At 39.0% G+C, this 16,116-nt stretch overlaps 1 protein-coding gene across 2 annotated transcripts in view; it reads left to right on the top strand.

The window, feature by feature from the left end:
- The first annotated feature begins 989 nt into the window (after positions 1 to 989).
- Ttc29 (tetratricopeptide repeat domain 29) overlaps positions 990 to 16,116 on the top strand; it is a 192,659-nt gene continuing 177,532 nt past the window's right edge. The window contains exons 1-4 of one of the 2 annotated variants that reach the window (XM_074041061.1): positions 990 to 1,095; positions 1,730 to 1,776; positions 6,225 to 6,322; positions 8,094 to 8,177. In XM_074041061.1, coding sequence (XP_073897162.1) covers positions 6,231 to 6,322; positions 8,094 to 8,177 — 176 coding nt within the window. In that variant the 5' untranslated portion in view covers positions 990 to 1,095; positions 1,730 to 1,776; positions 6,225 to 6,230. Of the gene's footprint in view, positions 1,355 to 1,729; positions 1,777 to 6,224; positions 6,323 to 8,093; positions 8,178 to 16,116 lie in introns of both variants that reach the window. The other variant, XM_074041062.1, reaches the window with a different exon arrangement.

The following is a 16,116-nucleotide window of genomic DNA, read 5'->3' as shown; positions in this document are numbered from 1 at the left end:
AGTTGTGTAAAGGTGATGCTGAACGCAGGAAAATGGATTCCAGAGAGTAGATGGGCCTTCCTGAGGGGGAACCTGGTTATAGGCAGTCATGATGATGAACTGAATGGATAGTGGAAACTTACCTGGTGCAAATGATGTGTGATTCCTTACAGCAGAGTCCATGTGGGAATGACAGTGGATTATGGCTGTAGGCTTGCATGCTACATAGAATCAATTATGGTTAATAAAATGACTTAGGTGAGCAAGATTCCCGGCTCACTCTCCTACAGCGCGTGACAAAGGGCAACGGACAAAGCCTCACTTCCCAGCACATCTTTGTGTGGAAGTGGTAAGTGACAAGTCTCTTACCACTCTTTTGCCCCCATGTGTGTGAGAGAAGGAGCAGAAGGCCCATGCCCTTGGCCTTACATGCGACAGAAGAGATAGAGTGTAGGCTGGGATTGACAGGATGACCTTCAGTTAGGTAAATATAAAGCCCTGAGTTTCAGGTCAAAATTCAAAATAACTAAGGACAAGATGCAGAGACATCTCTCTGAAAGAGACCTCGAGCTTTTTGGTTGACTACAACTCAAAATCGGATTACCTTTCTGGAGACAGGATTGGGAAAGTTACTTGTGTGGCTTCTGACAGTCAGCAAAAAGGAAGAGGGCAAAGGATGATTTATTATGTCAATGGAGGTCATGGATGCGAAGCTGAGCGTCTTCTTATTAATCTCGCAAATAATAGGAAAATGTTGCAAAATACTGAAAGTGCAGTCATAAAGGAAATGATTGAGGCGGCAAAACCCTCGACTTAGGCTGGCTTTTCAAGCAGGTAACGCCAGCTCCTCTTGCGAGTCCCCAACCCGGCCCACAGTAGGCCCCGCCCCTCCCAAAGCCCCGCCCCCATTCCCTAAGAGCTACCCAATCACGAACCTTAGTTTCGCCTAGCTCCGCCCTCGGCCGGCCCGCCTCGCCCTCCGTTTCCCTGGAGACGCTCTCCGCGTCCCCTCTCTTCCTCCGGGGGAGCCTGACCTCGGAACCAGCGCGGAAGGAGGAGCAGCGCTGGCCACCCGGGCGGAAAACCAGAGTTGCTCCCCAGAGCCAGCCCTCCGAGGTTCGTGACGGCGGGAGCGAGCTAGACAGGACTCTGTCAGCTCCTAAAAGAGGGGGGCTGTTCTTCCAGGGAGTCGGTGTCTTGACCCCGAGAGACCTTCCTCCATCGGCGGGGCTCAGGCTTCCTCCAGTGGAGGCCCTGCCCTTCAGCTCAAGAACCAAATAGAAAGAGCAGAAAGAAAAGGCGCTCGTCTTGCTCCCGGGTTCACGGACCCTCAATTGAGGGCCCTGGAAAAAGAAACGAGCCTAGGAAGATACGGGTTAGTACTGTACAAAACGAGGTGGCAACAAAAAGGGAACAGAGATGCTCTCACTCCTTGTAAAAATAAGTCCATATTACAAATTTAAGAGAACAACTGATTGTCCCTAATGTCACTTTTGTGTTGGACTATATCAACATGTATACATATTTCAGATGTTTTGGTAATTTCTTGAATTAGTGATTAGTTTCATAGGGTATACACCTTGGATTTTTTTTTTTAAGTTCATCTAAAATACATACTAGGTCCTTAGTATTTTTTGTGTGAATGAGCCTTATTCCATGGGTTGGGGGAAGGCACAGGAGTTATTCTACTAATTTTTAATTTTTTTTCCTTTTCTCCTTTTCATTTTTGTATTTGCTTCCTGGTTTTCAGGCTGAGATCTATAAGACTAGAGGGACCTTCACCAGTAATCTGCCAATGTAAGTCGGGGACGTGGCCTGCCTTCAAACACTTTTGCTACTTTATATTTTAAAATGTAGCCATCAATAAAAGTCAGTTTGTAGGAAATGTGTGATTCCTATTTATTTAACAATCTAATCTAATTGCCCACCGCAGAATGCCAGAAGTGTCCAAAAATGATGAAATAAGGGCTAAACATTTAGTGGTTCTTTAAGCTTATTTATGTGAATTTGATTTTTTCTCTTTTTAAAGAGCATACATGTGGCATTTCTTCTGCTGTTTTCTTTCAACTTTCCTACTAAAGGAACCTGTGATATGAAAAGTTTTGGTTCTTAGGGTTTGGGCAGCGGTGGTAAAATATTTTTCTTGCTGTGGCTGGTGGATTGGCTTTATTTCTCTCTTCCCAGCTCTTACCCAAAGTGACTGAACCCCTGAGACACTGGTCAACCTCAGGCACAGTCCCTCCCCAAGTAGCCTCTGTCACACAGTGATATTCCCCCTCTCCTTTGTCTTTCCTGTTGAGGGTTCCTCTGGGGATAGTGGGCAGGAGGGTTACTCTTTGAAGAATTTTACTTGGGGGCCAGAAATTTAAGCTCACATGGTGCAACACTTCAAGCCTGAGCCAGAACTCCCAAACCTTTCATCCTGTATTTCTCCATTCTCATTTGTCTTTGCATGTGGGGGTCAAACTTAGAGGCCGTAACCAAGGAATGACAGTCAACCAACAGATCAAAGAGTACACCAAATCTCTTCTGAATACCAACAGTGGAATGCTTCGGGCAGCCTTTTGATCTTTGTCTCAGCCCCATGGTGCCCCATGTAGCACTGCCCACTTGCTGGCACCAGGGAGGGGTGGGCTGCCTTGGGGTCCTCCAGAGAGACTGCTGCAGCCTCAGTTCCCCCGCTAAGCTCATTTTGGTATCTCTCATTCTCCTTGTCCCTTACTCTCCTGACCCTGAGACATTCCCTTTCCTGCCATCTCTCCCACCTTGTGTGTTTTCCTCTTTGGTGAGCTGGAAGGGCCTTGATGGCCAAGGGGCATGGATTCCATTTCTGCTACTGTCCAGGGTAGTCACCATATAGCACAAGTGGACTAAATTCCTCATTGCTTAGTCTAGATTGGAGCTCACTTAGGAACTGGGGAGGCCCTCTGACCAATACTGGGGGAAGATGTAATTGATGTTAACAAAGAACAAAAGGCTTTCTTTACAGTTGTGACTAAAGCCTGAAGAGATAAGCCTCTAAACATGTTTGCATTTTTTTCTACTCCTATTTCCCTGGGCTGATGCTGTTTGCTAGAATATAGCTACTTCTTACTTTAAGACAATTCTACATAAATAAGATCAAATTTAGAAGGCATTAAAGAGATGCTGCTTATTTAGATAATAAAATAATTTTGAGCTGGAGGCCATAGCTCATGCCTATAATCCTATATACTCAAGTGGTGGAGATCCAGAGGACTGTGTTATAAAGTCAGTCCAGACAAAAAGTAAAACTCCACCTGAACCAACAAGCTGGTTCATTGGCTTTTACCTATCATCTTGGCTATGAGAGTTGTAAGTAGGAGGATCACAGTACAGGACAGCAAGAAAGCAAGAAAGGGCTGGTGGTGTAGCTCAAGTGGTAGAGCAGCTGCCTGCCACCACAAGGCCCTGAGTTCAAACTCCAGTACTATCAGAAAAAAAAAGGAAGGAAGGAAAGAAGGAAAGAAGGAAGGAAGGAGATATTTGCTACATAATCCCTTTAAATATTGGGTGCATGTCAAATATTGTAGCATCATGAAATCCAGACTCACATTATCTAGTGTATAAAATAGATGCAGTAATGGGTATGTGATGATTATGAAAAACACCCTTGCCTAACAAGCATAGACAGAGTAGGATGTGGGGTTTAGAGCAAGGAGAGAGTCTGCTTAGTTTGCACTCTAACTCTGAGCTTAAACTCTCCAACATAGATTGGTTGAGCACTATTTTTCCAACATTCAGTTAATAACCTTTTTCTCACTTTATAATTCAGCTCTGACCACCACCCTTTCAGAGTTTGTGCCTTGAGGCTTGCCAGCAGGGCTTGCAATCCTTACATTAAACTAAATTTAAGAGTAAAGGTGCCCCTGCTGCTCATGTGCTCAGATCAGAGGAGAGCAAAATGAAGGAACTGGCAGCTGAAACTTTAATGGTAGGAAGCATTGACTCAGAATTTGAAAAAAAAAAAATCGCAGTTGATCCGTGTGACAAAGAAGACCCATTTCTCTCTATGTCTATCACTTGCATTTGATTTCATAGAGGCTTAGATTTTCTAGCCAAATTTGTCTACCCCAAGTAATCATGACAAGGGAACAGTTATATAGAATAGACTGGAAGGCCAACTTTGGTGGGGGTTTGATGCACTTTGATGGGATATTTTGGCTGTATCAGAGCTCCTGGGGTCTGATACATGTATCTGTAAGTAGCTGAGTCTTCATGGTATTTGGGAGGCTTCTTGGTGAATCCTTCAAAGGCCCCTGCAATTGTGCAGGTATTACCCTAGCTCAAGGTCCATGGCACAAAGCCTTGGAAAGTAAATTGGGCCCTCAGAACAGTCTTGACTCAAGGAGGATGGAATGCCCTGACTCGAGCAAGTGTAGTTATGTTTTGCTTCCTCCCTTTTTGAAATCCACTAGGGCTACAGACATGAGAGCTAAGAACTGAGTGGATTCAGATTTACTCAAACATTGGAGCACTCTGGAAAAATCTCCATAGCTTCTCGGGAGTAAGCTGGTGGGAAGTGGATTTGGGGAGGCGGTGGTGTCCTTTCAGATCTATCAATGAGGTTTAATAGGTTTTACTGAAGGTTGTCTGTTAGTAAATTTTGGTTATCTGCATAAATCAACTGTTAATATAACATCTGATCTGAAAAATGCATGTTTTTAAATGAAAAAGAATTCAGTTATCATGAAGATATGCTGTGTAATACCACTTATTTCTGATATCTATTCTGTAGGAAAAGACTAACATTTGCTATTCAGACTACGTGTTTCAAAGCTACAAGTGCATAAAATAAGTAGCCATTATGACTCATATAGCATGTCATGTCTTGATAAACTGGGTAATAGAATTCTATAATATTTAAAACAAAACACAGATGTAAATTAGAATTATCTCTTTAATTATGTGGAAATTTATTTTTGGTCAAGGTAACAAAAGACTGCCCCTATCTGTATTACATTTCAAAGGATTTCCCCTCAATTTTTAGTACTCCCCCATCCCTACCCCAGCCTTATCCCACCATGGCTTTGCAGTGTCAGAGGACTATCATGGCTCAGCTCTCCACGGTTGTCTTTCTCTGATCTTCCTACATCTCCCTCACTCCACTTCTGTCCACATTACCATCCTTTCTCACCCAGATTTCCCAGCAGTCTCTCTGTTGTCTGCCCTTCCTTTCTTCCTTTCCCTACAACAGAAGCCAGAGTGACTCTTTCCAAGTGAAAGTGAGATGATGTCACTTCTATGATCTAAATCCTCCCATGGCTGCTTACCTCAATCAGAACAAAAAGAGTTTTGCAGTAACTTTCAATAATACACTGTCAGGATACTATAAAGATTCCCCCTAACTTCTTTGACCTCATCTCCTCCTGCTTTTTATTTATACTTCCACTACTGGTGAGCAAACGTTTAGGTAGTTTCCGGCTCCCTGCTGTATTTTTCTCTATGTGTTGTGGCAGACAGCTCCAGGTAAGGCTCCAGCTAATAGCACTGACCACTAGACATAGAAATGAAGATACTTGCATATGACTTCTGTCCCCCACCATCGGGTTACCCCAGCTTCTGAGTCTTCACCATAGAGCAGAAAAGAGCCATCTCTCTTTTGTCATGTCCAAACTCCAGAGACATGTGAAAGTGTGAGTGATAAAGTTGATCTGAACACTTTTTAAACCACTGCATTCTGAAGTAATGCATTATACCACACACTATAGCTACGTGCCTTCTCAGAGAAGCTGTTGAGACTCATTCTTAGTTTCTATCCCTTCTGAGGGAAGCCTTTATTTGTAAGTGATGAGGTTTTTAGAAAACAGCAAAGTATGATCTATTTTCTCTTATTGATTATAATAGCAGAGTGAAACAGAAACATTTGAAAGGCACAGCTACCCTAAATATCTTCACTCTTTAATTACAGCCATGTCCCTTAACAAAACCCTTACCAAAACTGCTGATTGTCTCAGTCTTCAATGCATTTTTCACATTTTCTCCTGATCCACATTGGTGGAGATGCAGACAAGTGATAAATTGACTAAAACGCAGACAGCATAAGACAAAATAACAACAGAAGCAGCCAGCAGAATCCAATCACTGAGCATGGCTTCTGAGTCATCCAGACTCTACCTAGAGAGGCATTCTCACCTAAGATAACAGGATGTGTGTTGCTAGTAATGTCTTAAAGTAGTCTTTGAAGATGTAGTCTTTAAAATACCACTTCTGCTTAATCTTTGCAGCCCAAAATGACCACTCTTACCCCACTGCCTGTGACACGTACAAAGCTTGCGGTCTTAGCCAGACAGAAGCTGCCCTGCTCTTCAGGGACAACTTCAAGGTAGGTGGCCCTGCTGCTCGTTTCTTTTCCTACAGAATAAAATTCCGGCAGGAAGAGATGTCACCAGCATGTCTCAGGAAAATAGACAAATACGCTGTTTCACTCAGATCTTCTAATGTGCTATTGCAAAAACAGTTGATAAGCCTAATTCAAATACCACAGATATATTTATCACGCCACTGCTCATTTAATCATTTTTTTCCTATTGCAATTATAGGACGCTTCCTATAACATTATGGGACATTTCATTTTTGAAATATGCACAGAAGAGAAAGTACAAGCTTTAAGAATGATTATGGCTTTTAATCCACAAGACTCCAAATGCTGACTTCTGTTTTGGGAGCATGAGACTGAAGCCTAGGTCATGGGGAAGATAGACAGGCATAATTTAGCTCCCGAAATGACACTGGGGTCTGAAAATGCATCATCAAACTACTGCCTCTTGGGGATGGCTGCTGAGCCCTGGAGTTCTACTGAGAGGATGCAGAGCAGAGAACTTGGTTCATTTTATCACATCTAGGAATATCGACTGGGAGTGTGTTACTTTGAAATTGCCATTTGTAATTTTAGTGACTTTTACTACTATACATATTATTTATCAATACACAACAATTTGCCTGTGTAAGATTGACAATTGTCTTTATGTGCATAGGTCTTGATTCCTGTAAGACATAGCAATCAATCTATTATAAGATGTCTTTGTTCTCATATTTCATTCTCAGTATTTCTTAGAAAGACCCAAGGCCCTGAACTAAAATAAATACATAGCTAAACTAACATAAAAGTTCTTTTAAAATGGCAAATCAAGTATTTTTTTATAGCTGAGAAATCTTTCAGTAGATGGAAGACTCTATGAAAAAACATGTATATGTGTGTTTGTTTGTGTCTGTGTCTGTTGTTCTTTTCTACTCTTGAAAAGTATGAAATATTTACAAAGTCTGAAAAAAGCTTATTTTTCCCATTTTTTTTTTAATGATTGAGATTACATTTTTTTTTCAAGGTGAGCAAAAACATAGCCCAGACTCACCACCCTAAAATCATATGGATTTTAAAGAAATCTTCCTCTTGAAGAAAACATTTTAATCATTAACCTTTTAGGGCAAAGTTTGTATAAGCATTCTTTCATAAAAATGTTCTAAATAAAACAGGTGTTTAGGAGTACTTAGTCCTAAATCCCCATGTTTATGAGAGGTTAACATGCTTATTGAGTATGTTCAAGGGGCTGTGAAGAAACAACAGACTACAAATATATTTCTCAGTAAAGTACTTTTTTATCATTTGCATTTTGAATTCGTAAGAATTTGAGTTTTATGTGTGATTTTAAAAAACATTCAAACAGTATCTCAGGGAAAATCTTATCTATGTGTGGAACAAATGAATTTTAAATGTTTGTATCAAGTAGGTGTTCTTGAGTCAAGATTTTACGTCAAACCAAATATGACTGCCACAGCTGGTTACACTGCAAAATACCATGAATAAGATGGAAGATCTTGTAAGCCTGGAGAGAAACCTCTTCTTACTTAGGAATGTGGATTGTTGCAATGTGTTGTATTTTATTTGTTTATACACTAGGTTTAATATTCTTCCCTATCTTTTTTCCATTTAGGAAAATTGAAATTTTGCAGTTATCCATCAGCAACCCGACAGAACATTTATGATCGATGCTTTTACACCCTAAATGCTTCTGTTCTCCTGGTGGCACTTTATGTGTTTGGTAGCTTTTTAACTTGAAAAGGCAGTGCACTTTCTTATTTCTTTCCATTTCATTTAGGTCTCAATTGATCAAAGAAAAAGATGACATAGATCATTACCTGGAGGTGAATTTCAAAGGATTGTCAAAAGAGGAGATTGCCGCGTAAGTATAACCTCTTAAAGACTCTTTAATATAAAGTTTGTTTCTTTTGTCTTGATTCTTTATTGAAATTTCAATTTTCCCGTGCAGTGCACTTTTTTCATTGGAACATGGCATTTAAAAATTAAAGGTCATATTAAATAGTGATAAGTCATGTCTATTGATCTTACACATATCAAAGTCTTTAATTTTATCACTTTCAAAATTTTTATATTTACCAAGATATAATACTATCACATTTCCAATGTTTAGTTAGGTCCAGGTCATTAATTGTTTATTAGCTTCCATTTTAAGGTATATTGCCTCCATAGGGGAGAAAAAAAGAGAATGATTTATATATCTTTTTCCTTGATAATTAAACAAAAAAACAGAAATAACTCTTACTATTTTGATTCCCCCACCTCCAAGAATTCACAAAAAGAATCAATGTATCATAGCTCATTGCTAAATTTAAAAATAATTCCAAATTATCTGGAATTATTTTTCAAATGAACAATGTAAACTTTGCTATTTTATCACTAGTTAGAATGTATGGAATGACTGAATGTGTTAGACAAATCCATGTTGGTTAGAGAGAGACACGAACAGCAACCTGAAATAACAGCTAAGCAGATTTAATATACTATTGTTTTCCTATGGACTGAGTGACTGCTATGTTCAGTTATTTAGATGTAAGTATTGAAAACTGAAAATCTTATAAATGCACATGGATCATATGGGATTTAGTAAATGTTTCAATTACAATATTTTATGCAACAAATGCTTTTAAAAGATTCTATTTGTATATTTCCTGCTGCTATGGGATTCTACTGAAGAAATATTCCTAATGCTATTTTAGCAGAGATTTCATATATTCTAAAGTTATAAATCTCTTGATACATTTCATTTTGTTTGAAATTATCTCTGTCAATTTGCATATAACATGGAAAAGCAAAGTAGTTTATCTTGTTGATAGCTACTTTATAGAATGACAATATTTTACAATAACTGTTACCACTTGTTTCTACAGAACTCTTAGATTGGTGTGTGTAGTGCTTAAAACCTTTGGTTAAATGTTACTCTGATTGTTAACTCACTAACTTTCCATGGTAACCTGTTGTATAAAAATTAAAGGTGAATATTTTATGATAATACAGTTACTAATTTTAAGAAATATATAAATAATGTTTGCATTCTGACTTAAATATAATGACATCCAATAGCTTCAATTGGCTTAAGAATTAAATTTATGCTTCACAAAAGTCAACAAACCAGAAATCCATATATGCCTAAACTTTCAGAGTAGACTGAAGAAATATTTTATCTAAGAATACACAAATAAACTGGGTGAAGAATGTTCTGTTAAAAATGTTAATATTATTATTTTCCACTAAGTCTATTACCAAGTTGGTTTCAAATTCACCATTATGATACAGAAGACAGGAACAACGAGTAATTCTCAGTCTTTTCTACTACATTCCCCTTAAAGTTTCCCACACTTGAATACTGTTCTTGACCAAAGCCATATCTGAGAGAAAGTGGATGGAAACTTTGGCATAAAGATGGCTTGTCCACAGCTCACTGCTATACTGCCTCAGACAAATGGAAATGAACAGCATATAAAGGAGAAAATAATGATCTCAGCATCTCCCGCAATGTCCAGCAGGTGCCATAAAGAAATATGCATATTCTATTAGCCAAGGAATTGCTGACTAAAACTTTCTGTTAGCCATTCAACTCTAAAAAAATAAATTGGTCAACTAGAAGTTATTAGGTATTGCTTTATATTTAATACTAGGTTTCCCACCTTGGCAGAGACAATGCTATTTTATTGGCCCCCATCCTAAATCCTCAACAGGTGTTTATATGGTTAAGATCTATGCACAGTAGACAAGTACAGAGTGCATGAGTGCTGATTTTACTGTGAAGTGCAGCCTAGAGGCCAGGAGGAAATCAACAAAGCCAGTGATGATAGGGTGAAACTTGTCAAGGAAGACAGATTTTGTGTTGGGCTCTCTGTCAGGCTAGCATGATAAATGATCTGATAAGTCCTAGATCTTCAACATATATGGAACATTATGAGTAGATATTCAAAAAGCTAATTTTTAAGCAGGAAAGAGCATTATCTGAAATACATCTTCAAACCCCTGTCTATTATCTTATCCTTCTGTAAGATGGTAATAGACATATATATACTACTCACTAAAACAGATGATACACACTAGCACTGACACCCCATAATATGCATATGATCTTTTTCTAGTCCCAAATGACCACTCATCATCCACAACAAAATATGCCAGCTTACTTATATGTAAACTCACACGCATGACTTTTCTCTGATTCTGACGGTGGAGGGGTTCTGTTCTTATCTAAGACTTTCCCCTTTACTTACTGTTTTCTGCCACATCACCAAGTTCTCCTTTTCTGTTGACTCAATCTCACTAGTATTTATACCTACACTAGATTTCCCTTGACTTTCCCCCACAGGCCCCACCTCATTTTTTCTATCCTTCACAGAAAGCAGACTCATTGTCTTCATATTTTCCCATTCTATCCTTTACTCAATTTCAATTGAGTAAATACATTTCCAGCCCCAGTACTCATTGAAATCTCACCAATGGGTTTTATTGTGTTTACTGTGTTCAATGCTTATTTTTCTGTCCTCATCTTGCTTGATGTCTTCCCAGCATTTGACACTGCAGCTCTCTCCTTCTTGAACATTCTGTGCCTATGGCTTCCTGGCAGCTTTGTTCTGTGGTTTTCCTCCATACCACCGTCTGTGTCTTCTTTGTTAGCTGGATCTCTGTTTTCATACTCTTGGCTGTGAGGAGCCCAAGGCCTGGGAACCTGGATCTAGCTTTAAATACAGTAATAGTATGAAGACTACCACATCTATCAATCCAGCACTGCCCTCGCCATCAAGCTCCAAGTGTTTATATTCATCTATCTCCTTGATGGGTCTACCTGGATATAACCTAGACATTCTAAGGTTAATCAAACCCAAAGCTAGACTTTTGCTTCTCCCCTACTCCTCTCCTACCTTCCATTCCAACAGTCTTGCCACAGTCCTTCCCCAAGGCAAATTTTACTTGGCCTGAAGCTGTGCAAGGTCTGGACTTATGTCCTATTCTCCCCACCACTCTGTCCTCCCAGTGTGGCCTTATTGGCTGATGTTCCATCTTGTCAGGTGAGTGTCACCTTTGACCTTTGAATGTGACCTCTGTGACTATATAATAAAATTTAAAGAAGTAATCAAGCAGGACAAGCTAATGGCCAAATTCAGCTCATAGGGTTTAATTTATTTTGGAATGGGTAGAAGAGTTCAACTTTAAAATTCAGGCTTTCTGTCATCTGTATTTATAGAAGGAATTCTACTATGTTATTTTTAAATGACTAGATTTTTGTGCCTTATAAGTTAATTATTTTAAATGTTATATTTGCATTTTCAATTGGATAGTGGTGACTTGACTTTATTAGATTAAATCTTTAACTGGTTCACTGATACTGCCCAACTGACATTTAACTCCTAAAGAAAGTGGTGTCTGAAAAGTATTAGTGGACTTTGGGTTTTAGTTCTATATAACACGATCAGACTGCATTACTGCTTTTTTTTTAAAGGGCTTAAAGTATCACTTATTATCCTATCATGATTGCTTTGAGTAGCCGAGTAATAAAAGTGTCACAGATTTAAATAAAAAATTCTGGGGGGATGTTTTTATTGGCTTAACTATGTACATGAGGCTGCACATAAACAATATCATCTGGAGATGGAGAATGTCAATTTGCTTGATATTATTTTCTGCTTCAGACATCAATTTTTATTGTCAGAAGGAGAGATTAGGTTCTCTAAGACTTTGCTTCCTTTCATAGTATCTTGCTTTCAGCATCAGCTACTGAGAGTCATTCTGTGAGTCCAGCCAATGACAATGAGGACTATCAAATATCAACATTTTCCTGGTTTGGCCTGTAAAGAACAAAGAATCATTTAACGTCATGTTTTTAAAACCCTTTTCCTCCTGTCTCATTTTGAATTGTGTAACTCTTAGGGGTTTAAAGTAAATTCTTGTTGGGTAGATGTTCATCTTAAATACCAAGTTTTCTTCTAAAGGTGCTTTTGCTAACTATGAACATGCTTGTTATATACAAGTCTAGCACCTGGGTTTGCATGATGGCCAGGCACTTTGAATAGATGTAATGAGCTGAAGCTGTTTATTCAGGATCTAATATGTCAGTACAACACCGCAGGAAGTTAGGCTCCTTCAGGTATGCTCTTCCTCTGCTTCATTTGTTTTGATCTATTTTTGAATGCTTTTGTGAAACCATTTTGTCTTCTTTTCGAAACATTTTGCTCTTTTGTAAAGTAATAAATTCTGTAAGAAGGTTTGTAAATTAAACTTTCTGGAGAAGTGAGTTGCCAAGTCAATGGTTACGTGACAATTGTATCATGTTGAGGTTGGCCTTGACATTGCATCTGTCAAAACTAAAATAGGGAAGACCCCCAAACAATTCAGACTCTCTCAGTTCTCCATTATGGCTGAAAACAACCCTTAAAATATTGATATTGCTCAGCTATAAAACAAAAAATTCCTCTGCCCTATGATCACACCCTGTTCTGTTTTCTGTGTTGGAAACCTCTAAATTATAAGGGAGAAATAAAAAATGACTCCTTCTGAACTTGCCTGTGCCACTGGAGAACTCTTGCTCATGGCAGAGACTCCAGTACCTCCAGCATACAGTAGGCACTCAATAAATAATCTTTTAACTAAGGCTTGTCACACCCAACCCTTTGCTTACCTTTTCCAGTTAAAGCCCTCCCATTCCCTCTTTGAGATTTGGTCTTTGTAAAAATAATAAAAGCCAGTATTTGTTGAGCACTTAATATTTTTCAGATACTGTTTTAAGTGTGTCTATATTAATTTAATCCTAGAAAAGTCTTTGTTAGTTTCACTTAGAAGTAAGAAATAAAGCAGAGATACGAGTTACTTGACCAAGATCGCCCAGATAGTAAGCAGAAGAGCAGCATTTGAATCAAGGCAGTGTAGCGCTGGAATCCATCTCTGAGCCGTGAGCCATGAGCCCATCCTTTGGCTGTGATGGCTAAAGCCATCTTTAGCACCTTGTCATTCTCTTGGTCTAGAATGCTCTTTCCCCTTACTGCATCATGGCTAACTCTTACTTTTTCTTCTTCTTCTTCTCTTTTTTTTTATTTTATTTTACTGAGATTTGAACTCATGGCTTTGCTCTTGGTAGACAGAGAGGCAGGAGCTCTACCACTTGAGCCATGCTCCTAGCACTTTTTGTTTTAGTTATTTCCAGGTAGGGTCTGGCATTTTTGCCCAGGGTCAGCCTTAGATCACAATCCTCCTACGTACAGTTCCTGAGTAGCTGAGTGTCTGAGATCACAGGCACACACTATCACACCCAGCTTAGTGATTGAGATGAGGTCTTAGTTTTCTTGGGCTGACCTCAAACCATGATCCTCGTAATCTCTACTTCCTGAGTTACTTGGATTACATATATGTACCCCTGTGTCCCGTAGTTGCTTTTGTTTTTGTTTTTTGAATGGCTCAACTATTTGAGGTTAACTTGCTACTATCCTGTAATTCCTAGTTCTCCTCCCATCTTGGCGCTTACATCACTGTATCCTCATTTCTAGCTTATTTGTGTCCTCTCCTGGACTTTAAGCATCAAGAGAAGTTGGGCTGTGGCTGATTTGTTTGTACGTGCACCCTTGGTACTCACACGGTTCTGAGCTCCCAGGTGATAGGGTATCAGTGAGTGTCCATGGTCTCTTACCCTCCATAGCCTCCTCCCTGTGCTCGCATGCTTGCTTGGTGTACTTAGACTCATCTTGTTCTATGATGCTCTCCTTCTTTGGTTCATCATCACCTCACCCATTTGGTAGAGCTCCAAGCTCTTGTTGGAACTTTTTTAATAGCCATCGACAATCATGTACATGTATTTTACTTCCCCCATTTATAAATATTTAACAAGTTATAGATTGTGGCCCATTAGTGAGTAGTGGTTGTAACCCATTAGTTTGAGGATTATGGCCAGCATTTTAAAAATGAAAAGGGAGTCTAGTAAAATAGGACAGAAAAGAGTGCATAGAGTACATAAGGCTAAACATTGAGAGGCTGCCAGGTATGTTGGAAGAGGACATAGACCTAAATTCAGACTCTCTGGACTCAAATCTGAGCATTACATTCACACAGAAATCATCTAGTACTTTGAGTAAATTACTTAACCTCCCTGTGCCTCAGTTTACTCATCTAGGAAAAGAGAGTGATGATAGGAGGTCAAGTTGACAGTCTCATAGAATGGCTATGAGGATTGACTACGTTTATGTTCAAACAGACTGGAATATTTTGTGTAACAGTACTTTTAAAGTTTTGCTTCATATATTTACATATATTACACATACACATACATGTGTGAATTACAACATAAGTGTCTTTCTTGCCGTGAGCTGCCAGAAGAAGGGACTCTGCTCTAAACTGGGAGTCTTTAAAAGCAGGGATTGTGTTTCATTCATCCTGAAGACTCTTCTGACTTACATAAACAAAGCATCTTGTTTTTCACTTTACTTTCTTTCTAGAATACACTGAAGAGACTTAAAATTGACAGTAGGTATCACATAGCTGTCATATTATAATCGAAAGTTAAAAGCAGTTCAAGGGGAAGTATGGAAATGTGCTCCCCACTGGGGATGTGCAGCATCTGTGAGGGATGAGGTTCCACTCCAGGGGATGAGAGTGACACAGGATTCTCACTCCTGTTGAAAGAAAAGGAGGAACAGCACTCCTCAGTCATGGTAGAAGACTCCAACACCAATCTCTCAATAAATGATGGAGAAGTCAGTAAAAATATAGAAGCCTCAAACCACTTGACAGTTCTGTAATTGCCATTTACAGAACATGCCACCCAACCAAGGCAGAAAGCACATTGTTTGCAAGTGTGCACAGAACACTTGTCAAAGATGATATTCTGAGGCATAAAACAATTGGTACTATACTTTAAGGATCGAAATCCTAAAAATTATATTATCTTACAACAGTGAAATTAAATTAGAATCAATAGCAGAAAGATCTCCAGAGAAGCCCCCCAAATTGGGAAGCTAGACAATGTATTCGTATCAAAGAGGAAATCATAAAGGAAATCAGAAAATATTTGAACTGAATGAGAAAGTAAATACAGCATGCCAAAATGTGGGTGATGCAGCTGAATCAATGCTTACAGGGCAACTTATAGCATTAAGATTCTTACATCATAAAGTAGAAATGTCTAAACTTGGCTGAGTGCAGTGGCTTATACCTGTAATCCCAGCTATTTGAAAAGCATAGATAAGAATATTATGCTTCAAGGCCAACCTGGGCAAAAAAAAGTTAGTGGGACCTTATCTCAACAAATAAGCCAGGCATGGTGGTTCACATCTATAATCCCAGGAATTCGGGAGTGTCTAGGTAGAAGCATTTTATTTCCAAGGATAGCCCTGAGCAAAAACGTAAGACACCATCTGAAAAATAGCTAAAGGCAAAAAGGGTTGGAGGTGAATGGTGGAGTGCTTGCCTACAAGCACAAGGTCCTGAATTGGATCCTCAGTGATGCCAAAAGTCTCATCAATGCTCTAAGACTTCTTCTGAAAAACCAAGAAAATTAAATTCAAAGTTAGTACAAAGAAAGCAATAGTGAGCTGAGAGAAGAAGACCAAAACATGATTTGAGAATACCTTGATCAAATCTTGATCTTAGAAGAGATCAAGAAAATTAATTAACTTACTAGTCAGGCTGCTCAGGAAAAAGAGAGGACAGAATTCATAGCCTTCCTGACTATTTTTGGTTTTTTGCTGAGACCAGAAAAGGCGCGCATATATTTAGGCTGAAGTGGGCTACTGAAGTGACCAGAAATAAAAGACAAAAATATTTAAAAATAACCCTCCAACCTAGATACAGCTTCATGA

This window comes from Castor canadensis, chromosome 9, assembly GCF_047511655.1.
Source record: "Castor canadensis chromosome 9, mCasCan1.hap1v2, whole genome shotgun sequence".
NCBI lineage: Eukaryota > Metazoa > Chordata > Mammalia > Rodentia > Castoridae > Castor > Castor canadensis.
This window is presented reverse-complemented; position numbering and strand designations above follow the sequence as displayed.